This window comes from Notechis scutatus, chromosome 4 (assembly GCF_049901735.1).
Source record: "Notechis scutatus isolate UNSWTSFEM ecotype Mainland chromosome 4, rNotScu1.2, whole genome shotgun sequence".
Lineage (NCBI taxonomy): Eukaryota > Metazoa > Chordata > Lepidosauria > Squamata > Elapidae > Notechis > Notechis scutatus.
The window spans coordinates 101,697,384-101,723,409 of NC_142012.1; the positions used below are offsets into that span (position 1 = coordinate 101,697,384).

Sequence of the window (26,026 nt, forward strand, 5' to 3'; positions counted from 1 at the left end):
GGGGCACTTCGTATCGGGGTCAATGCAGGCAGCACCATATCCGGGTGTGCAACAAAAGTGCTTCCTAATGGCAAGCCCCCCATCATTCCCCCCCATTTTAAATGTTTTAATATAGGCCTTAATTTGGGGGAGGGGCTTAATTTCATTTCATGCCTATAAAACATGCTGGGACTTCCTATTGGGGAGGCCGTATTGTTGGAGAAACAGGGTACCTGAACTATATCTGTACATGCAAGTCCCAGTGAAAGAATATGATTTATCTGCAAGTAAAAAATGGTTCAGACTGAGCTGTTAAAGGTTTCCCACACCTACAAGAAGCTTCTGACAACAGTCTATTCAGTTTCTTTTACATTTTGAAAATAAGATTCATCCATCCAAAGGAAGAATGTTAAGGTCACCAATATGTGCAAGTTCACAGCTTTCGTTTCATGATCATATAATACATTGGCAATGGTACAGTAAAGCGTACACTCACCGCTTGACATATAACTGGATATTTTACACGATTTATTCCACCAGCAAAGACAGCAAAAGTGAGAGCAGTATGGAAACAGAAGTTGAGAAGCATGTGCCAACATTTTCTGCTGATTCGAATTGTGCTATTTAAAGTTAACAAACAAACAAGAAAAATCCAAGGTCACATATTTATTCACAAATAACATCACAAAATGGTGAACAATGAACAGATAGCCAGGGATTCAAACTCAGGATCCTTAGTGCTTGACTTGTTTCAGAAAGAGCTGAATCAGAATTACAGTTCTGCTTAAATACGAATTATTTCTCTAAAGAAAGTACTCTAGAATTTGCAGAATCCCGATTTTTGTTGTTATTACAGTTGTTACAATTACTATATTTACTACTCTGACTCTTCCCTATATTGACCTCTGGACATTTGTTAAAACTGTGCAACTTACCAGTCTGATCATGCCTCCAATGGAAATTAGGGTAAATCATTTGTTTAACTAGGGACTTCAAGAACTAGTCCATTCATGTTCTTTGCCTTTGTTATTTTAGCATACCATTAGTCTTTTCAATGAATAAACAAACCAAAGCTTGAAGCAACTTTTAAGAGGTTGTTATGCAAATGAGCTCTTGGAAAAATACACTGTCTAGAGAATAACAATTGTATTTTCCAGTAATTTCTACATGAAAGAAAAGTAATTTCTACACGAAGCTTAATTAACACGAAAGTCTGTACAGTATTTATTTCTATAGTACATTTTGGATCCACCCTTCCTCCAAAAATCAGAAGGTGTCTGAAAGCATATCTCAGACGGAAACATTTTATTAAAAGGCATAAATAAAAATTGCTAGTTTGATGAAGTGCTATCAGGTTTCTCCTGAATTGTGGCTCCCATAGACTAACATGGCTGTCTGTCTACTTTTCCTTCAAGGATCTCCAGGCAGAGGGGTTACCTAAGCAGCTCTGAACCTGAAGATATTCTCAGAGTTCCAATTGGATGAATCTTTTATAACAGCCTTCCCCAACCTGTGTCTTCCAGGTGCACCTTCTGAAGGTTATGTGAATTACAATCTAACAGATATGGAATGTGCCAGGTTGGGGAGGGATGATTATAGTGTTGTCTGGACTAAACAGCAGAGGAAAGAAGGATATTTTGCAGACCACATTGGCATACTAAGAGTAATGAAAAGAGAATTGTAGATACTGCTCACAGACCATCAGGATAATGTATGAATTGAATGTTATTCAAGTCAAAAACCACTGGAGGAAATATATAATAAACAGATTTATAGCTAGAAAAAACGCATGTTATACAGGTGAAACTTGAAAAATTAGAATATCATGTAAAAGTTTATTTCAGTAATGCAACTTAAAAGGTGAAACTAATATATGAGATAGACTCATTACATGCAAAGCAAGATAGTTCAAGCTGTGATTTGTCATAATTGAAATGATTATGGCTTACAGCTCATGAAAACCCCAAATCCACAATCTCAGAAAATTAGAATATTGTGAAAAGGTTCAATATTCTAGGCTCAAAGTGTCCCACTCTAATCAGCTAATTAAGCCATAACACCTGCATAGGGTTCCTGAGCCTTTAAATGGTCTCTCAGTTTGGTTCAGTAAGAATCACAATCATGGGAAAGACTGCTGACCTGACAGGTGCAGAAAACCATCATTGATACCCTCCATAAGGAGGGAAAGCCTCAAAAGGCAATTGCACAAGAAGTTGGATGTTCCCAAAGTGCTGTATCAAAGCACATTAATAGAAAGTTATGTGAAAGGGAAAAGTGTGGAAGAAAAAGTTGCACAAGCAGCAGGGATGATCACAGCCTGGAGAGGATTGTCAGGAAAAGGCCATTCAAAAGTGTTGGGGACTTTCACAAGGAGTGGACTGAGGCTGGAGTCGGTGCATCAAGAGCCACCACACACAGATGGATCCTGGACATGGGCTTCAAATGTCGTATTCCTCTTGTCAAGCCACTCCTGAACAACAAACATCAGAAGCGTCTTACCTGGGCTAAAGAAAAACAGAACTGGTCTGTTGCTCAGTGGTCCAAAGTCCTGTTTTCTGATGAGAGCAACTTTTGCATCTCATTTGAAAACCAAGGACCCAGAGTCTGGAGGAAGAATGGAGAGGTATACACTGCAAGATGCTTGAAGTCCAGTGTAAAGTTTCCACAGTCTGTGTTGATTTGGGGAGCCATGTCATCTGCTGGTGTTGGTCCACTGTGCTTCATTAAATCCAGGGTCAACGCAGCCATCTACCAGGAGATTTTGGAGGACTTCATGCTTCCTTCCGCAGACGAGCTTTATGGGGATGCTGACTTCATTTTCCAGCAGGACTTGGCACCTGCCCACACTGCCAAAAGCACCAAAACCTGGTTCAATGACCGGGGGATTACTTGCTTGATTGGCCAGCAAACTCGCCTGACCTGAACCCCATAGAGAATCTATGGGGCATTGCCAAGAGAAAGATGAGAGACACGAGACCGAACAATGCAGAAGAGCTGAAGGCCGCCATTGAAGCATCCCGGTCTTCCATAACACCTCAGCAGTGCCACAGGCTGATAGCTTCCATGCCATGCCGCATTGAGGCAGTAATTTATTTATTTATTTTATTTATTTATTTATTTGATTTGCCAATTGTTTACAAGATAATAAGTATAAGTGTATACATAGTTATGAATACATGAAATGGTACATATAAGAAAATAAAAGAATAAGAGAAACAATAGGACAGGGACGGTAGGCACGTTGGTGCGCCCAAACCAAGTACTGAGTACATATGCATGCTTATACTTTTCAGTGGTCCGATATTGTTCTATGTACAATCCTTGTTTTATTGATTGCATGTAATATTCTAATTTTCTGAGATTGTGGATTTGGGGTTTTCATGAGCTGTAAGCCATAATCATCTCAATTATGACAAATCACGGCTTGGACTATCTTGCTTTGCATGTAATGAGTCTATCTCATATATTAGTTTCACCTTTTAAGTTGCATTACTAAAATAAATGAACTTTTGCACGACATTCTAATTTTTTGAGTTTCACCTGTATATGAGCTTTCATGCATGAGAAGAGTATGCAACCGATAAAGTGCAGATAAAATTAGATACATCAAGCATCAGTTTCTTTTCATCCATATTTTCGTAGATCAGTCACAGAGCCAATTACTTGATCACATGAAATTATATTCATGTGAAACTATAAAATTCAGGCATTCTTGTATGTGATGGAGAGTCTGCAAATCTGAAAAAAATTATACAGAAAATCACAAATGGGAGCTCATCATAACATCATCCCTATTTGCACTAAAGAAAAATATTTCTGTAACAGATCCATACATTGTGCTAAACTGCCATTTGACCTGTTAAGTTTGGCTTAATCTACTTAGTTAGCTCAGCTATTCCAACCTCTAAACCATGCTTTGTCTTAGGACAATGCATAAACCCAATCAGTCACGGCTTATAGCAAATCAGGCCTGACTTACTGATAACTGTAAACCTAAATGCAAGTGAATGATTGCATGGATATAAGAAATGTTGCGAGCAGAGTAAAGAGACAAAAAAACTTAACTCCTTACTTCTCTTCTTCTAACTATCACAGCTACTAATGGTACCACTTTCTTTTGAAAAAAAAAGTGGTCTGGGGATGGTATTTTGGAGAGAAAGAAGAATAAAAGCTACTTTTTGGATTGTTTAGAATAAAAAAAAATCCAGACACAGTGAAAATAGCTCATATCCAAGTATACCCAAGAAAACCCCATGGAAATCTTTCCTATGTTTACTTTCTTTGACAAAAGAGGCAGATAACAGAATAGAAATATTAATTTATATAAACCATCACTGAGCCCTGTCAAACTGCAGAAGACATTTCAGATGTAATTATTTGTATAACAAATATAACTGGTGAATGCAGCTCCATTTGCAACAGCAAAACATTTCTCCAAATGGTCAGAGCATTTGCAATAATGGAGGGTGGAATCAGCTATCATTCCACCCTCCTTCTCAATGTTTGTGTGTGTGTGTGTGTGTGTGTGTGTGTGTGAGAGAGAGAGAGAGAGAGAGAGAGAGAGAGAGAGAGAGAGAGAGAGAGAGAGTAAGAGAGAGAGAGGGAGGGAGGGAGAGAGAAAAAGAACATCCATGTGGAAACAAATGGACATTGGATGTTCTCAAAGGCATTTGAAGTGCCTTGATGTCCTCAGTCTTTCCCATACACATATTTCTTCTGCACTGGATTAAGGGACTTGTTTATGAAAATGATGAATGGGAAAATTGCATATAGTTATGAAATCCTGTTTACCAAATCTCTTCCAAAAATTGATTGGGTAAGGGGAGAGAAGTATAATATTTAGCACACCTTTTTATGTTGCAAAAGAAAGGAAAAAGAGAAGTGGGTGAATCCACTTAATGTTAATGTTAATAATCTGCATCTCTCTTCTTACCCGTGATGCACAATATAGGTGATAATTGAAGCAAAGAGGCACAATAACATGACCGCAGTACATGCATAAACCACAGGGTGCAGGAACTCCCCTGGGTATTGGGATAGGGGCCATACCGTCTTCTGATCCTGTCAAAGAAGGAAAATGAAACAAATTAATCAGTGCAATACTTGCCTCCTACATAGAGGAACGCTAGATTTTTGGGGAATTAACAAAGAGTTAACAAGGTTGGAAATCTCTGGTGTAGATGACAATAGTTAATTATGAAAAGCTAGTATTAATAAATACTAGCTTTTCACAATCAACTATCTTCATCTACACTAGAGGATTCCAACCTTGTTGACTTTAAGACTTGTGGACTTCAACTCCCAGAATTCCTCAGAAAGCATGGAAGGCTAGAGAATTCAGGGAATTGAAGTTCACAGTTCTTAAACCAAAGTTGGACACTCCTGATATACACATTTTGGTGTATGTTCTGTTCTGTCTCATGTTAGGGGCTGTGCACTTGAAGAGGAATCCTAAATGACGCCTCCACAATGTCTTAGGAAGAACAATTTTATTGTTCTTAAAATCCTTTTGTTCAGATAAAAAAACAATGATTAAAGAGTTTGCATTCTCATCTAGACCCGATGTTCTCTTTCTTACTATGGCTTCTAATAAGTTCCTAGAATCCACATGTGAACAAAAACCTGAAGCCAACACAGAGATTCTTACCTCAACCTTATCTTACCCTTGTATGTACAAACTTTGTTCAAAGATGGCCCAACTGGGTCTTTCTTATATAAAGATGTGCATATTTCTTTGTGCATCCTTCATGTTTCTTACATAATTACATTTTCTTTTTACATCCTTCCAGCATATGGTTAATATTCTCAGGGTTGTGTAAAGCATTCAAAAGAGGCATTTTGCAATATGCATCATTCTGAGCAAAGTATTTGCTGTATATAATTAAATGTCCATCTTTTGTAGGGGTCATATCTCTGCTTCCAGAACTGTCACCAGCTGTCTGGAGTGCATGCAAGGTAACACCTCTATTGAAAAAAGTGAGGACAGTTCTTTGAAAGATGTAACTGCTTTAATAATGTGAAGGTATTTATTTGTGCTTGGGCACATTTAAAGCATCTTTTTCAAATGCATTGACCAGAATTCATTTTTACATAAAAATATGCCTGCTGTTCTTTGCTAACCCCCAAGACAGGTCTTGAATTCATTTTTGTGTCTTTCAGTTCCTATCTCATTGCATTTCACAGATAGTATAAGCATTATCCAACTTCATCTATGATACACATACACATACTGCTTAATTTTTTATTGAAGAACTTTTTAACAAAGTAAAAAAATACAAGAAAATAAAGATGATAAAGAAAAAAGACAGTGAAAAAAGAAAACAGAAAAGGAATAGAAAAGAAAAAAGGAAAATAAATATTTATAAAGAAGTGACTTCTGTTCTGGACAGCAGTTATATATTTATATTTTGATCTCTCTGTCTCTAAACTCTCTAAACTTTCAATTTCTTTCTTTCCTGAAGCTACCCTTTCTAATGTTCAAACCCATAAATGACATGTTCATTTTTCTTTTCTTTCATAAAGTCTATGAGGGGTTTGCAGTCACTGATAAATGTAGTTTTTTTTATCAAACAAGTTAATTTTGCCATCTCTGCTAGTTTTGTCATCTTCACCAATGGTTTCTTCATTAAGGGTGTTTTAAATTATTTTAATCTCTGCATATATAATAGTCTTACAGCAGTAATCATTTATAAAAATTTCCATGACTGTATTCTAATTAGCTGTCCATTAATCCCAGCAAGAAAAGTTCTGCTTTCAATGTTAATATTTTAACTTCTTGTATGTATTTGAACCCAGAAATCTCTGGCTTTCTACAAGCCCATCAGGTATGATAAAAATGATCCTTCATGTTGTCCAACCTTGCAGCATTAATTTGATTAATTTTATACATTCTAGACAAATTTTCTGAAGTCATATACCAATGATACTTCATTGTATGAAAAAATAATAATTGTAATATAATGTTTTTTCTCACTGTTCCATCAGTATATCACATTCAAAGTTCTTAGCCCATTTTACCATACAGTTTTTTCTTGTTCATCCATTTCAAATTTCAATAAAGGTTTATACATTTTAACATGTTCACTATGTGCACATAGTTCAACTTCAAATTCTGTCTTCTACTGCTCCATTCCAAATGTCCTATTATCTACCTTCAGTCTTTCTTTTTGAACTATGCATATGAAAACCACTAAAACCTAAATCCTCTGCAACCAATTGCTCTTTTGATTTCATCTTATATTTTCTGTGTTTTTATTCTAACAACTCTACTAGACGAGTTAACCATTTTTTCTTTACATACCGTTTCTTACCTATAAATGTTTCTTATGCTAAGAGTCTAAGACCCATAAAGGCCTTAATCGTTTGCAACCATTTTCAGGCGGAAATTATATTTGTTCCATAATCTCAATATGTTACTTCTAATATAATGATTCTTAAAATCTACATTAAATTTAACTTTATAGTACCATAGAAAACTATGTCACCTGAATCTCAGTGCATGCTCTTCTAAAATTCTTTTATTACTCAATAAAACCCACTCATTCACCCAAATTAAGCAGCAGGCTCCAAAATACAATTTTAAATTACACAGTCACAGTCCTCCTCATTCCTTTGTATCTTGAAGTATTTTATAATTATCTTGGCTTTTTCCCTTGCCATACAAACTCAGATATATCTTTCTGCCATTATTTAAATGGTACATCAGTTATCCAAGCAAGTATTGTTTGAAACACAAACATCATCCTTGGCAAAGCATTCATTTTCATTATCGAAATTCTTCCCATAGAACTGCAATTTCTCCCATTTTAACATGTCCTCCTTAATTTCATTCCATCTCTTAACATAATTATTCTGTTATGACTAATATATTATGTGTTGTCTTGCTATTAAAATAGGACTGTAGTGATGAAAAGGAAAACTGGTAAGAGTCCATTTTCATGGATATATTTGCAACTTCCACTCCAAAGATGCCAAATTCACAGACTTTTATACGATACATCTACCTTTCATGCCAGAATAATTTTATTACATTTTATTACATCAAACTTCAAAGTGTCTAAATCAGTTACCCAACCTTTCTGGCTTTGTGGGCAGAGGGGAGAGGGGATGGTTTTGTGCGAGCGGCCGGTGTTAGGAATGATAGTCACCTAACAGTTGGGTTGGCAATATATAAACCAGGATAGTCTTTTAATACTGTTGTATCTTTAAGAGAATGCTGTAATTGTGATTGGCTGAGGTTCCTCCAACGGCCATAAGATGGAGCCAGAAAACTGGTTTGTTCCTGTTTGCATTTCCTTTGCTTCCCTTTTGCTTTTTGCCTGATCATCATTCTGCTTGAATTGCTGTGAGTCTTGCAACTGTTCACAAACTCTGTTTACTGAACTTTGTTTATGATACTGGTAAAGAAAAGGACTTCGTTTTTGGATTATCCCTGGACTGATTGTTTTGAATACTAACTGCTTTAACCGTGTATGATTTGGACTGTTTGTTGGACTTTGTTTACCCATTTACTGGAAGTAAAACTTACATTTTACTATTCAGTGTATCTGTGTGCTGGTTGTGTGTTATTCATCACCACTCTCACTATGTTACCCTGAGTGCACTCATTCTCCTAACGGGGAATACCTCAACAGCTGGCAAGTGTGCACATGCGCAGCACCATTTGCAAGAGAGGCGTGTATGTGTGTCTGCTGCTCACGCAAATCAAGCATGTGTGGATGCGTTTGCTTGCTGCGTGCAAAAGTGAGAATGCATGTCTATACATGCACCCTCGCAAACGTGTCCACAGCCCAGTTTTAAAAAAACTCGCAGCCTACTGATGGGCCACAGCACAGAGGTTTGGGGCCCCTGATCTAAATGATTAAAAAATTCAAAATAACTCAACAAAAAGTTTTCAACATTTACAAAGTAACCATTTACAAATAATTGCAATTAGACAGGAAATGTATGCTGTAATAATTGTAAGTAAATATTGCTTTGTACTACTTTCCATGGGTGCTCTACTATTCTATTTTACATGGTACAACTAACATAATTATTAGTTCTTTGTGGACATATGGACATTTCAAAGATCTCTCTTTAGTTTTAGCTTCAAAACTATAAGACTTCCTTACTGAAAAAAAAACTTAATTGGTACATTTTAGTAGTCAACTAAATCAATTTTTTCATATGTGGCAGATTGGATGGAAGCCAGTTCAACTTAACGGGGCAGCTTGAAGAGCAAAAGTAACCTAGGACTCATATAGTTGATATTTCTTATTTATTGGAATCGAATAGATGAAGGATTTACATATTATCTATAAGATTTACAGTAAATGTTTTTTTTTTTTTTTTTGGAAGACTGTTGCTCTTTCTTACTAAAGTTAATTCCTCATTAACATTCATGAACAAATTAAATAGAAAAGCAGGTTGTGGTGCCTGGCTGACCTTCTCAGAAACCAAACAAGATCAGAACTAGTTAATGCTTAGATGGGAAACTGCTAGAAAATACATTGGTTTTAAGCTAGGGTGGAAAGTTAAAAGAAAGACCCAGAAGGCAGATACAAACTACTGTACTTGTGTATCATTGTCAACAAAATTGTATTCATTCAGGAAGTGAACACAACCTGAGGCATTTTTACCTTTTATTCTATTAATCTATGATGTTATTACTGGTGACAGAAAAGGTAAAGGGAGAAAAATTAGCAACTGTGATTGAGTTGTCCTTGTGCTGCTTTCCTACTTCGCCCCTCCTCCCCAAATTGGCAAAAGAGGACAAAGTATGAGACACATAATACAGAAAAAGGCAGAGAAAATTATCTCGTTGTCTGAATAATTCCTTTCTAAATTAACACCAAGAAACTATTTTTAAAGGACCCTGGAGATAACAATGACAGCTGTCCATAGAAGAATCTAAGATACGTAGCTGAGATTCAGCAATAGAGTCTACCTACCATCAAGGGTGACAGCAAAAGGAATATTCTTGCTTTAATGCAATTTTTATATAAAAGGAACCATTTTCATAATAGCCCTGCTAGTATAACTTCCAAGGGAGCAGCTAGATTCTATGATCAAATACGGATAATTCTATCAAATGCCACATCTTGAGGGAACATGTGTTTGTCACACTTCAGAAATAGAAGACATTGTCAATTGTATGCCTCAGCAAGGGCTCAGTATCTATATACCCGACTTGCTAGAACCATATTCAGGGACCCCAACAAAAGATTACCTTATTTTTTCACAGCACAAATATATATTTAGTCACTAGAATTCACTAGAATTGTTAAGCTTATAGTTAGGGCTTTCCAACAGAGAAACATACTTTATAGAACACACTGGAATTGTATGCAAAGACAAATTTACTTAAACACACTTTACCTTATACAATTTTATCTTACTCTTTCATCTTTATTCTATTTTATTTACTATATTGTAGTCTCGTTTATCTTAACTTAGCCTTTCTTTATCGCATTTCACTGTATCTTACCTCACCTCATTTTATTGTATTTTACTGTGGCTTATGCTCATGCTTTTGATATGGTGAACTGACTAATCAATAAAGTAAACGATTAGTGTAACTTCCAAAGCTAACGTATTTCATCTTCTTCATACTGCAGTTTGGAAGGAAATGGCTTATGATTGTTCTGCAGTCTAGCTGACACTGACTATTGTAAGCCAAACTCTGAGTGGTTTCACTGGTGGGATTCAGCCAGTTTGCACCACTTCGGGAGAACCGGTTGTTAACTTTCTGAAAAGCTTGGTGAACTGGTTGTTGGAAGAAATCATAAGGGCAGAGAACCAGTTGTTAAATTATTTGAATCCCACCACCGAGTGGTTTACAACTTGCAATGCCATCCAGCAGATAATCATATTCCTACTACTGGCTGGATTATACTGAGAATAGTTTTCAACAACATTGCATGATAGTTATATTCATATTGCTAAGAGGAATAGTCACTGAAGCTAATTTCATTTCCTGATCAAACATTCCTTCAGTCTATTTCAAATGCCCATTCAGATCCACTCTTAAGCCAAAACATTCATTCAGTTGTATGCAGAAATTTTATAATCTATTGTCTTGTACAAACTGTGATACCCTTAATTATTTTTTCTTTAAAAAATTATTCAAAACTCACATACAAAAGTACAACACAAAAGAAAAAGGACTCTGCACTTTGATGCTGACAAATGTTTGTTCTCTAATCTAAAATAAAATACATATAGCTTGTATCACAAAGAAAACTAAATATGTTCAAATAGTTATTAAAATGCTAAAAAATAACATATATGTAATGTACTGTCTATATATATATCAAAGCAAAACACCACTCATTCATCATCACAAAATCTCCAGAAGTGTAAAGCCTACAAACTTGAAATTTAGCACATATGTTCCTCTTGGCTTCTGGGTGCTCACTAAGAAAAGATTTTTTGAAATGACCATCAAAGCATTAGTATTTTGTATATTATTATTAACATGCTCTGATGGAGTTCTACTCCCCCTCCCCACCTGAAAAAAAATCTGTTCCAAATGCAAAACACAAGCAGATTAGAGGAGTTTCAGTTTCAGAGCACCAAGCAGCTTTACTACAGAACAGTTGAGCTAAGCCACGCCCAGGCTCCTTGCTGTCTCCTTGCCCACATAGCAAATAGTGTTTCAGTTTCCTCAACTCTATCACACACTGACAGGACGCTAGCCAGATGAATACTAATGGATGCTGATAGGCAAATGCAGATTCCCATCTCCCTTATTTTCCTCCCCAAAGCTAAGACTGACCACATAGTTTCGTAGCGAAGCACAGGTATCGAGCTGGTATATTGGTATAATGATTATACCGTCTGGGGGCATAATCATATTTATATGTTGTATATTAATTATTCTCTGTGTGTGTGTGTGTGTGTGTGTGCGCGGGCATGCCTTTGAATCTATCTTGACTCCTGACAAACTATCCAGACTAGTCTCTTTTCTTGACAAGGTTTACTGAAGTGGTTTGCCCTTTCTTAGGATTTCAAGTGACCAACCACAATTCGCCCGGCTGGAATCTACAGACCATAAGTAATTTTGTTGCCTACATAGCTGATTGAAAATAATGTATTTTTTTTTCATCCAAGTTCACAGATCTTTTGAAATCTAAACCCCAGTTTAAGAACCCTTGAAGATATTTTTCTCTGATAAAATAGTTCCGTCTGTTGGGTTGCTTTAGTGAATCAAAATTATTAGACTCTATAATAGGAAAAATGAATGAAAATGAGCTGTTTCCTACATTCTCATACATTACGGCTATTATGCTCATTTTCTAGCTTCTCTGCTCATCATGGAGACAATGCCAAGACCTGTGGATTCTGCAATTTGTAGTGAAAATTTGACAATGCACACATCCCTGTCCTCTTGAAGCTAACATGTTTGCGGCAGCACAGTTTGAATAAGAATTCTGTCTCCAAGCTTATTCCTGTCAGTAATAGCTAATATTCCCTTACCAGCCAGTGCCTGATTTATTTACACCCACCCACAAAAACTATTAAATTCTCAACAAGGATTAATTCAACAAAATTTGTATTTGATTTGTGAATGTATTAAGCAGTTCAGTATAAAGTCTGTGGCGGCTTCATGTCCAATTTTGTTACCCTTGTGTGTGTGTTATCACTTTAATGAGTATCACTTTCTTTCTCTTAGCAGAATAACTGAGTTGGAAGGGACCTCAGAGGTCTTCTAGTCCAACCCCCTGCACAAGCAGGAAACCCTATACTATTTCAGACAGATGATTGTCCAATCTCTTCTTATAAACCTCCAGTGTTGGAACATCTACAACTTCTAAAGGCAAGTGTTTCCACTGATTAATTGTTTTATCAGGGAATTTATCCTTAGTTCTATGTTGGTTCTCTCCTTGCTTAGTTTCCATCCATTGCTTCTTATTCTGCCTTCAGGTGCTTTGGACAATACGCTGACCTCTCTTCTTTAAGGCAGCCCCTTAAATATTGGAACACTGCTATCATGTCACCCCTAGTCCTAGACATACCCGATTCCTGCAATCATTCTTCATATATTTTAGCCTCCAGTCTTAGAATAGAATAGAATATAGAACATAGAATATAGAATATTGGCCAAGTGTCATTAGACACACAATCATCTTAGCTGCTCTTCCCTGCGCTCTTTCTAGAATCTCAACATCTGTTTTATCTGTGACAACCAAAACTGGATGCAATATTTGAAATGTGATCTCATCAAGGCATTCTAAAGTATATTAACACTTCACATAATCTTGATTCTATGCCTCTATAATTGAGTTATTGCCTTTCCTATTTCCTCGTTTCTTAAAACAACATGCACCAATCTTGACCGCTTTTATCCTTGTACAAATCTGCATCCACCTTCAGCCTGTCTCTTTATTGATATATTGGATTTATATCTTTCACCCAGTAATTTAATTGCCATGCAGAGTGCTCCTTTCCCCTATTTTTCAAATAACAGTCCTGTGAGGCAGCTTGGGCCAAGACAATTAATACGACGTAATCACTCAGTGGACCTCCCTACTAGTCCAACACTTTACCTGCAACATCATATTGTCTCTTTCCTCTTTTGGTCAACTTATTTTTAGGAGCTCATAATATTTTGGTCACAAAGTTGAAGCTAGAGATGGAAGATGAAGCTCAATGGACTGAAAAGAAGACTATTGGCACTGAAAACAGGCCTTGAATATTTGAAATTCTTTCCTCATTAGTATTCCTTAGCTTTGCACCTAATAGCTATATATAAAGCCATCTCTAGGAAACCATCTCTTCCCTAGGTGTTCTGCAAATGTGGATGTGAGACTGGTGGGGCGGGAAGAAGGAGAGGCTTGTGGTAAAAAGCTACAATCTTGACAGGGCAGGAATAGGATCCTGCTTGAAAAGTAAACACCGGGGAAAAAATGGTGGTAAATCCTGACCAGTGACCAAGTGGAAAGAGAAAAGTTACAATTGTGGCTATACTCTCACCTGTGATAATATACAAAAAGAGGACATCTAACATACGTTCTTCCAAGTGGATTGAGAAGCAGCATGGGCCTTGTATGTCTTCTTGTTATACAATAACTCTGTTAGTTTAAACAGGAAAAAATCACTTTTAATCAAGAACACAGACTAACAAAGACCAGTTAGATTCTTACCAGAATACCAGATCAAGCTGGTGTTGTGTGATCAAGGAGAAACAATGAAATTTCACACGGAGAAAAGGCTTTAGCAGGTCTCTCCTCTCCCCCATTCTTAAAGATATTCTTTGTGCTAATGCTAAAAAAACCCGAAGGCAACCACCCAGCTATATGCTTTCACTGCAGCCAGAGATTGAACACCATTGCTCCCTTCCTGTTTGCTTTGTTTCTGTCAAGCTGTTAAATTTATAGATGCATAATAGACATTAGCATGGGAGGCTTTTTGCTTTGTGAAATTCTGGAAGGCATTTAAATTCTCATGTGCCCCTATTAATTATATAGTCTTGTTGATGCAGCCAGATACTCTACCGTCCATTGCTTGCAAATATTACATACCAAGCTGCATTTTCTCAGTTTGGGAGGCTTTCAGATTAGCTTTTTTCTTTATAGCATATTGTTTGTCTATGTGAGCATGTGGAGATATCTATCTATCTATCTATCTATCTATCTATCTATCTATCTATCTATCTATCTATCTATCTATCTCTATCTATCTATCTATCTATCTATCATCTATCTATCTATCTATCTATCTATCTATCTATCTATCTATGTCTGTCTGTCTGTCTGTCTTTCTATCTAATCAGTTTATTTCTCACATTGTGATTTTTCATGGGTTTATACATGAATAGCATACTGTGGGAATTAGTTTAAATGATTGCCCTATGACAGCTTGGGAGTTACAATTTGATATTGAGTGCATCTGAAGTAACAAAGCACTGAGGGTTGTGCTTTTTTTTTTGCTCCCACATATTAATATTTAATGCAAGCTTTTTAAAAGTAGGGCTATCAATAGGCCATTTTAGGGCAATCTGTTTCTATTCCTCAGTTCCTCAAAAGCATTCTAACCCATTCTTAAAGTTACTTCAGGGAGGGAGGGAGGAAGGAAGGGAGGAACGCCCATCAAAAATGACAAAACAAATATAGAGGGGGGGAAACAAGGACATATTCTATAGCATAGAAGCAATAATTCAACCTACTATTTACACAAATAATTGAACACATGAAATAAAACCAAACAAACTTTCCGGAGCCCTTAAGAAATGAAATATCTATAATATGAGGCTGGAGTATTAGGTATATTTGCCCCTTTGGCTCAAATATTAAAAAGTAGGATAAAATCCTCCTCTTCCTCAAGTATAAAACTGGGTTTCCTGTATCTTTCCCACAACTTTCCAAAGAACATTTTGTTTATTTCTTGATGCCCTTCTCCACTTGACAAATCTGTAATTCTTCATATCATGCCAAGTACATAATACAAAAGTAGTTTCCCACTTTTAACATAATATTAAGAAACTTTATGGTTATTAAGTCCAAACCAGGGAACAAGTAACGCCCTTAAAATTTTAATAAGTCTCTTCCTCCAGTTCACATTTCATATTTTAACCTAATGGTTAGCTCTTTTAAAGGCTAGAGCTTTTAAAATGTTCTCTGGGGAAACTGATAAATGAAAAAAGTAACTGTTTAAATTCATCTCACTTTGACATCATAAGAACAATATTTAACAATCTTTAACATCTTTAGTCATTGATTTGTTATTCTGTTATCCACATCAAGAATAACTATTATTTTTATGTTAATCTTAAATTGTTCATAAACAATACATAGACATAGAGTCATGTAAAACACATTTCAATAATTGGTAATTATTTTGGAAGTTTTATATGTTGCTAATGCATCTGGACCAAGATACTGCTACTTTAAGCAACCTGGAATATTCTCACAATAATTCAAATTATTCAAAAATCTGATTAGCAATATGCTAAATAATTATTTCCTCAACGGTCCTTTACTTTTCCTGCAAAAAAACCAAACAAACCAAAAAACAAAACAATAATGAACAAACAAAAATACAAAATCCTAAATAAATAAAAGAATCTACATTTCAACTGATTTATCACGAAGTCTGTCACAGAAGTAAGAATCAAGATTATTATTCCAGCATATTCCACGGGGGTCTTGCAATCCTGAATGCAGCGAATGAAAGCTATGACTAAAAATAGAACCAAAGGGTCTATCACAACTTTTCTAATTGTATCAAAAAAAATTTAAAATAATCTTCTCCTTTTCTAAGTGTAAGGGTTTTTTTTGTTTTTTTTTTAGTTTTCACTGCTGTAATCGAAAGTCTTAATAAAAATTATATTTAAATGAAGGTCATGACCTGAGGACACTTGGACTGTTTCTCATAAATAAACATACAAGAATATTGGCCTGAATCATTAACTCAGGATGGGAGCATCCCAAGATGCTTCATATCTGTGGACCTTCATCAACATAAGCAGCAGCTGGAAACAATGAGAAGGGAGGTCTGTTGCCCAGTTTCAATTATGGCTCTACCAAGATCAAGATGGCTTCGTGATAGCAACTTCTGCTTTGACCGCCATTGTTTAAATTACTGTAGCCCACTCTACAGGGGCAACCTTTGGAGATGATGCAGGAGTTGCATCTGGTCTGAAATGTAGCAGCTAGACTCAGGGTGTCAAACTGGCAACCTATGGGCAGGATGCATCACGCGCAGGCCATGCCCACCGCAGCTCCGTGAAGAGAAAGAATGTTGTGATAAGTCACGTGACGGTAACATGACACCACGAGTTTGACACCTGTGAGCTAGAGTGTTGACAGAACAATTCCTTCACAGTAGTAGTAGAGTAACACTACTACTATTAAACACACTGCACTGATCCCAGAAGGAGTCCATGATTCACTCAAAATACTGGTGATAAGCTAGCCCATAAAACCCTAAAAGGCATAGCATTGGTTGATATTTGGTGCAGCCTTGCTAAATCCAGTACAAACATCCTAGGAAAGCCTGCTTTGAATCTCCACATTAGTGAGGGGCATGATCAGGCAGCAGGTCTTCTGTTTTGCCACTCCTAATTCTCTGCCTTCAGACATTCAAGCAGCCTCTTCTCTCTTTATAATCTTTATAAAAGATTTTAACAACACTATTCCAACATGTCTTTAACATTCAAGCTAAATGCTTCCAGCAGCTATTCTTCAGGATGCCATGGCAAAAACCTTCATCCTTAGCTGCTGAAAGTCCTACAGAAACAAAGATCCTTTGTTCTCACTTGAAATAAAAGATAACAAATAAAGCAAAACAGTTCTACACTTTGCTTCTTGCTCATTCCCTGATAAAGAGCGGATGAAACTTGAACCCTCCTCAGCTAACTTCAGGTACTGAGGGGGACAATTAAGCCATTGAGTCATCATTCCACTTGCAGGATATTCCAAGGGAAAAGATGAAAATAAATCACTTCAGATGCTGAAGAGAAAAACATGGAATGGGATCACAGAAGGGTGAGAAATGCATTTTCAAAAAAGGTTGATTTTCATGTGATTGCTGAATGAACGCTGCGCCTTGTTCACACCACATTTTAAAAACCAATATAAGATGCTGCCACTTATTTCTATTTATTTGTATTTATATATATTTATATTATATTATATTTATATTTATTTCTATTTATGGATAATAAGTTATCTATAATTCGTTTTAGAAACGGCTTGACACATCTGGCTAGAACAAACAAGCTCTCATCTTGTACTCTCATCTTGCAATCTTGCCTGCCTGTAGGAATTTTCAATGCTGCAGTAAATGTCGCTTATATAAAAAAAAGTGTGTGTGTGTGTGTGTGTGTGTGTGTAAGTGTTATGTGTGTATGGGAAAGAAGCAGGGACTATCTGTCTTGGTCTTTACAAAATAAGCTTTGAAATCTAGGGAGCCACTGGACTGCTTCACTGCCTCTGTTCTAAAGAATCTCTGAATTAATTTTATTATGGAGAAGCTTTAGAAGGCATTGTGCATAATTTTAATTATAAGCCCAGCATTTGATTATGATGACACTTGTGCCTGATGAATACTTAGAAAAGGCACAGGGTAGCATCTATCTTCAGAAACATAAGCCCGTGGGGTTTACAAAAGTATGGTGACCTTCCTGTTTATTACTGGTTCTGCTGCCTAATGGCTGATGGCTGGAGGAAGAGGAGAAGGGACACTTCCGTAATATTTCTGCACCTGTTCCTGTAACAAAGTAAGGCTTCTGAAAGCTGTCATCAAGGTAGTAAATATGTTAGGAGGAGATAACAAATAAAAAGTAGGAAAGAATATTTTTCATTTATAAACCCCCATCAGTGGCGGTATTCGACCAGTTTGGCCAGTTCTGGCGAGCTGGTAGGAGTGATGAGCAGCAGAGACCGAACCGGTTTCTCTCCGCTGCCCTGTTGTTGGGCCCACCCACCCGTCCAGGCTTCCATACTCACTTTTATCTGCGGAATTTGAAGCGCAGCTGCTTTGCGCGGCACAGAATAGTGCCACGCGGCACCTGCTGAAGCGACCGGGATCGTGCCGGCTTGCACAAGGCGAGTTAGAACGCCTCTGTGCCTGCGCAAATGCCTCTGTACCTGCACAAAGTGCATGTTTGGAGCGCATGTGCACACAAACTGTGTGCATGCATGCAAAGCGCGCCCACCAAGCCACACCCACCGAACTGGTGGCAAAAATATTTGAATCCCACCACTGACCCCCATGCAGGGGTGGGATTCTACCAGTTCGCACCTATTCGCGAGAGCCGGTTGTTAACATTCTAAGCAGTTCGGAGAACCGGTTGTTAGAAGGAATTACTGGCCTAATCCTGTAAGGAAGGCAGGAAGGAAACATTCTGGTGTTGCTTACAGAAACTGCCTCTCCGTTAACCCTTATGACATTCTTGTCAGGACTAGACTTCCTGTCTCTGGAACTTCTCTGGAGTTTTTTTTTCCTCCTTTGCTGGTACTTTGCTTGTGTGGAGTGACAGTTCAAAGTTACAATGGCACTGAAAAAAGTGACTTATGACCATTTTTCACACTTATGACTGTTGCAGCATCCCCACAGTCATGAGAGGCCAGGCGAGGAGATGGGTGCCTCGATGTGAGTGATATTGAGTTGGCCACACCCAGCCAAAAACATGACCACCAAGCCACGTCCACCCAGTCACATGACCACCAAGGCACGCCCACCACCTAAGCCATGCCCACAGAACCAGTTGTTAAAATTTTTGAATCCCACCCCTGCCCCCATGTCAGGATATATGGGACTTTTAGCTGAATACACCCACACCCACACACCCCATACAATTATATCATACTCAAGTATTCCTATGAAAGCCAACTCTCTGTGTCTTTCCCCATATCTCCATTTTTACTATGGGTCATCAGTAATCAAGTTTTTAAAGGTACTTTTTATTTAAAACCAGCCCAAATTCTATTTTCAGCTTGGTCTTGATTTTACATATATCAAGCAATCATGCTTCAGTCCTGTAATGTGTTAGAATATTGTAAAATACCCTTGATTTCATTTGTTATTATGACACCGATACTGGTACATGATTAATTAATCTTGGCTCTGTTTTAATGATAATTAAATGTTATTGATCTGTCAGCCTCCCCCGTTCTGTCCCAAGAGAAAAAAAAGCAAGCAAAGATATATCTTTTTTTTAAAAAAAACACACTCTGCAAAATAGTGCAATTGCACATCAGCACATTTGAATAAGGCAGTTTTCAGATGTCATTTCTTAAAGGAGAATCTAGAGGTCATGAATATTAGTAGCTGGCAAGGCTATCTGCCTTTCTAGAAGAAGGAACCATGAAGAATAAAAAATTAGCATGGCTGCAAGTACTGTATTATTAAGAACATTTTTTTAAAAGGAACATCAGGCAAAGCAGAAAAAAATAATTCTATTATCCTCTCTAGTAGAATTATTCCATTCAAGTACTTCATAAATCTTATCAAATAACAAGGGGTATTTAGCTTCTCTGGGGTAAAAGTTGTCTTAAAAAGGAAAAGTTGTAATGAGGGAAAACTGTAGGTGAATATTTGGGTCATAAAGTTAAAAAATGGTGAGAAGACACCACGAGTAAATATTTGAGTAATGACTATGGAGATTCTCAATCATCCAGGTCATGGTTGTCTCAAAAATGCTTTTTCAAGAGGCAACTGACTGGTTTTTCTTTGAAGACGTTTCGCTTCTCATCCAAGAAGTTTCTTTGTGAAGTGAAACATCTTTTTTTTAAAAAACCAAGGAAGTCCAATTGTCTCTTGAAAAAGTATCTTTGGGACATTTGAGTAATGAATCAAGAAATACAGAGGGAAAGAAATAAATGGATGGAGAATGGTAAATAACTATGAATACAACTTGCAGTTATTCTGAAATCCTTAGGCTATGTTCTGTGCAGGTAATCCTCATTTACCAACCACAATTGGTGATTGGTAAATGAGGCTGCCAACTCCATGGCTAAGTACTGAAGTTTCTAAGTGAAAAAATCATATGACTGTTTGATTTATGTCACTTCTGCTTCCATTCTTAAGTAAACCACAGTGGTCATTAAGTGGGACAACATGTGACTGCAACTTGCAATTTCACTTCCACATTCTCCATTAATTTTGCTTGCGGAGGCCACTGAGAAGCTCTCAAATGGTGATCATGTAACTGTGGGACACTAGGATGGTTATAAATGCATGCCAGTTATGAAGCACCTGCATGGCAATCACATGGCTGCTAGACTGTAACAGGCATAAATGTTGTGGTTAGCCGGCAACAGGTGCAGATGGCTGAGGAGAGCGAGGACTCTGATGAAGGGCCAGGACCATCAGGGAGTGGACTGCTGCCTTCAGAGATTGTGGGGGCTGGCAGCAGTGATGAGGAGGTTCCCGAGGAGCTTGTGCCAAGTGCACATGCACGAAGGATTGCTCGAAGGAAAGAACAATTACAGCAGCACAGGCGACTCGGGAGTAAGGCTGCAAGGTAGTGGCCTGTCCCTCAAGAGGATAAAAGCCAGGTTTGGAAAAGCGTTCTTTGCAGACAGCAAAGAAGCTCTGAAACTCAACTGGTGGACATCTTAGTCTGTGTTTGGAGAATCTTGTAAATTAGTTCTTATCTTTGGGTTTTTGGCAGCCTTGGCAAACAACTTGGCAAGGCCCTTTCTTGTAGGAGCTAATTAGTGGAAAGCAGCCTTGAGAACAGTATTAGTTATTAAACCTTAAAAGGTGGGGGCTGCTGCCTTTGTCTGTGTTTGCTCTTTGGGAACCCGGTTGGGTCAAAACAATAAATGCAAGGATTTGTCACAAAGCTGCATTTTTTTTCCAACCATTGTAATGGAGGTCTACCAGTATTGCTAGTCATTTTTTTAAATCAGAGAATTTCAATTTCATTTTTAGAGGTTGCGGTGGCCTAGAGGCGGAGCTCTCACCTCACAATGAGAAGGCTGTGAGTTCGATACTAGGTAGAGGCAGCTATTTCTCTATGTGGGCACAATGAGAATATATCTGCTAAATATAACTCTGCATTGGTGACAGGAAGGGCATCCGGCCTGCAATCACTCAGCTCCATTCAGTTGCCCAGACCACCCTGAAGGGGGGGGGGGGGTTTAAGAGAGATTTTTTTTTTTTTTTTTTTTTTTTTTTTTTTTTTGTGTTTTTTTTTTTTTTTTTGTTGGGTTTTTGTTTTTTGTTGTTGTTTGGTTATTTTTTTTGTTTTGAAAACAATGTTTTAATTTATAAGTTTTTTTTTTTTTTTGGTTTTCTGGCCAATTTCAACTTCTGAATAAAAGTTTATAAAAATAAGTTGATTTTGCCCCAAAGCCCAGGAAAGTGCTGCAAATTAACATTAGTATTTATATTAGTAAATACTTCCAGCAGAAGTATTTTCATTGAATCCGTCTCCTACTATTTTTGTTGACTCTCCCTCTTCCAATCATTTCATACCTCCTCCTTCAACTTCAATCATATTGTCTTTTGAGTACCTATCTAACACACCTCCTGCTTTCCCTGCATGATCTCTTAACTTGCATTTCCCCAATGCTTGAATTAATTCTTCTCCTCCAGTTGATGTGCTTATGTTTGGAATTACAAATTCCAGTAGAGTCATGTTTCCCATTTTAAAAAAACTTTGTGAGAATACTGCAGCCAGGATAATCATTGCTAGGGATTTGGGAATGGAAGTACATATAACCCCAAGTTGTCCAAGATGGGAAACACTGCAACACAAGAATGAAAACATGAAAACCAGATTCTAGTCTCTCTATCACTTGTCACTTGTAGTGACAAGACAAGCAAGTAATGAGGAATCATAACATAATACTTTTACTCCAGTACACTTTATATTCTCCTTTAAAGTTGAGAGGTGAAGGAATCCAACTAAAAGCACAATGAAAAGCTGCCTCCAGTGAGGTACTGGTTGAGATAACTTGCTGTGTTCTGAGCTTTTTGTAGTTTAATGAACCATTCCAAATAGTTTTGGCTAGACTCTATCCCTTATTAAGAGGAAGTGCAATGTTGTGAATCTGGATATTGAGCTACATATTGCATCTACAATATTTACTGCAGCATGGAGCAATTTTTCGGTAATGTAGGGTCGGTGGGATGGGGATAGGCCACAACAAGTGCCCGATCCATGATCAAATTGAATTGGGAGAAAAATGGTCTCCAATCTATCAGAATCAGTGAAGAGTTCTGGCTGATGAAATAGGGAATTTTTAAAAAAAAATACTTAAAAAAGAACCCAATGCATGGAAGCCCATAAAAGGATTGGAGCCACAATGTAAAATAATATATCAATAATTTTAGCATGACCACTCAATCATTTTTGCAAAGTAAACATTGCAGGTTTTTTTTTAAAGAAAATATCAAGCTTTCATTATCTACCGAGGATTTGATTTTTTTTTTAAAGATTCATATTCAGAATAGTGTTTATTGAGAATTATCCTAGCACTTTAAGAATAATCCAAAGTTGGCTCTCTTTTGTGTTTGAAAGCAAGATGAAATGTCTGAAATATGCTTCTGATAGACAAACAGACAGAGATTAGCTGAATCATATATAAACTAGCTATCACAACTCATCCTGGTTAGAGCAAGAATGGAATTTTACAGAGCCCTATAAAGAACTTTGAACAATCTTAAGTGAATTGTAGGTGGGTCTTTTCAATACACCTGTCCCATGTGGAAAGGCTTCAAGTTCCCTATTCATGAAATAGGAGGAATGAGGGCCCACTGGTAATCTCCTTACCCTCTCCCAGAAGTTTGAATAGTCCCTACTCTGGCATATTTCTGGACGGCCTTAAAATGAAAGTCTTCTGTAAGCATTTTATTATTTTCTGCTTTTATCAGTGACTGGCAGCTTTTTAACACATTAATATGTTGTATTATTATAAGCTCTATTGTGTTCCCTGTAGCTTCTTCCTATGGTCGTGAAAGTTGGACCTTAAAAAAGCAAGATGAGAAGAAAATCGACTCATTTGAGCTGTGGTGCTGGAGAAAGCTTCCATATATTCCTTGGACAGAAAAGGTGACTAACAAGCAAGTACTGGAGTACATAATACCAGACATGAAGTCACCAGAAGGCAAGAATCGCAAAACTGCATCTCACTTACTTTGACCATGTCATGTAGGGGAATTCACTGGAAAAAGCTATGGTCTTTGGAAGAGTTAGTGTTAAAAGGAAACCAGGCCATCAAATAAGATGATGATGGCTGGACACTATCAAAGCTGATACCAGCCAGAAAAACTCAAAGGAATGGTGCAAGATCAGTAGAGATCTGGCCCACAGAATAGCCAAGAATCAGACTTGACTGAGTGGATCATATCATCATCATCATCACCACCACCACCACTACTACCACCATCATTATCATCATATTCTTCTTCTTCTATGTTTAAAATTGTTTTGCTGTCTGTCCACAGGAATCAGTCCTGATTACAAGAAGTTATTCAGTATATGAATAAATAATGAATTTTCCGGTTCCATGGGCATTATGGCTGGTGATATTAGTAACACCCAACAATCAACCTTGACTCTGGATTCTTTCTTTCAACTTCTAGTCCCAGGAAGTAAGATGGCAGCAAATCTGATGTAATTCTATTTGGAATGGATAATTAAGAGAGAAGGGATTCTGGTGTACCTGATAACACAATAGATTACTATATAAAGTTCTAGGTAACTCGGGCAAGCTCAAGTAAACAATAATTACATAGAATTTCAAAAAGTGTATTTAACACTAATATTAGGATAATTACAGAAACATAGAACTTATAAAGGGAACGTTTCACTCTTCTTTATTAGTGAATTGGTTAGGGTGCAAGAGAATATTCTGAATGTCTTTTCCCCAGGGTTTTCATCACATGGATTAAGTTCCTATTTATGAGATAACCTACAATAAACTGTCTTTTGTTTATTTATGTCTAATACTCCTATTATTTCCCAGCTCCCCTTAATTTCTCATAAACAAGGAAGGACATTTTTTTATAAAGAAATACATATTTCAGCCAAATGCATCACAGGACAGGTGATGGTATAACAACTTCATGTCATATACTTAGGCATTTTATTTTCAGTACTTATCTTTGCCTTGACATTAGTTTCATTCTATTTTTTACTTCTGATTGATCTTTCTTTCTCTAGAGACTCCTGTACATTGCAGCCTACTGCAATAACTGATGGACCTTTGCTGTTTGATAGACATTCAACATCAATACTGGAGATATTGTTTTAAATGTTCAGTGTACATAACCCAGTATTATCAACAACTCTCAGAAACTACATATTTTCAAGGACAAGACAATCAATAATTTGTCAAACTATTAAAAAAATTAAAATAATGGAGTATCAATAGACATTTTAGCGATACAATTTCTAAGCTTCTCTTTTAAGATAAATAGAGAACAGCATTCAAGAAAGAAACAAACAAATAGCTTATTAATTTGCATGGATAGATAAATGTTAAAAATTATTTGGGGTGCCTCTGAGCTACAGCTCCTCCTAAATCTTGATGTCACAACTAACAACCTTCAAACTATTCAAGGAACAATGGACTCTAAGAAGTGCTGTATAGGTCAATGGTGGCTAACATTTTGGGCTCCTGTGCCAAAAATTGTGCACGTGCTTGCACGCTCACACTTGCGTGCCAGCACCCAGAAGGCAATATGCACCCTCCATGCTTCCTATGCATGCATGCGCAATCCCCACCCCCACTCCCTTACCTGCACTGTGCCTCACAGCTGATTTTTGGCCTCCCAGAGGCTTTAGGAAGGCTTCTGCAGGCCGAAAACTAGGCCTGTTTCATCACTTCTGGTATTTCTGGAAAAACAGGAAGTGACAAAATGGGCCTAGTTTTCGGCCTAAAAAGCCTACAGAATCCTGCAGAAGCCTTCCTAAAGCCTCTGGGAGGCCGAAAAAGGCCTCAAACCCACCAAAAATCAGCTGTGAGGCGTGCGCATGCATAGTGAAGTAAGTTTGCCTGCAGCTCACGTGCTGGCACAAATGGTTCTGTGTGCCACCTGTGGCACATGTGCCATAGGTTCGCCATCACAGGTATAGGTAATCTCAATTTACACAATTGAGCCCAAAATTTCTGTTGTTAAGTGAGACATTTGTTAAGTGAGTTTGCCCAATTTTACGACCTTTCTTGTCACAGTTGTTAAGTGAATCACCACAGTTACTTCAGGAAGTTACTAGCGGGGTTTTTAAGTGAATCTGGCTTACCCATTGACTTTGCTTGTCAAAAGGCTGCAAAAGGCGTTCACATGACCTTGGGACACAGCAATGGTCATAAGTAGGAGTCACTTGCCAAAGCATCTGAATATTGATCACATGCTCATGGGGGGGGTTGCTACAAAGGTCGCAAGTGTGAAAAAACGGTCATAAGTCACTTTTTTCAGTGCCATTGTCACAGGTCACTAAATGAACTGTTGTAAGTCGAAGACTACCTGTACTAGTAGCAGATATACAATATGACATTGGTTCTTGATGTTATACATATAGGCCTTCTAGCTCATGTTATGTTTGCCAATTAGATCAATGCAACAATTTCAATAATATCTTTTTTGGCGTATATATCTCACTCAAGAA

At 37.3% G+C, this 26,026-nt stretch overlaps 1 protein-coding gene across 2 annotated transcripts in view; it reads right to left on the reverse strand.

Annotated features, from left to right (window-relative positions):
• Nucleotides 1-26,026, reverse strand: part of ADGRA1 (adhesion G protein-coupled receptor A1) — a 414,565-nt gene that overhangs the window by 71,126 nt on the left and 317,413 nt on the right. For both annotated transcript variants that reach the window (XM_026670712.2, XM_087964252.1), the window contains exons 15-16: nucleotides 4,913-5,040; nucleotides 476-599 (exon numbers count right to left, since the gene is read on the reverse strand). In XM_026670712.2, the coding sequence (XP_026526497.2) occupies nucleotides 476-599; nucleotides 4,913-5,040 (252 nt within the window). The remainder of the gene's footprint in view (nucleotides 1-475; nucleotides 600-4,912; nucleotides 5,041-26,026) is intronic.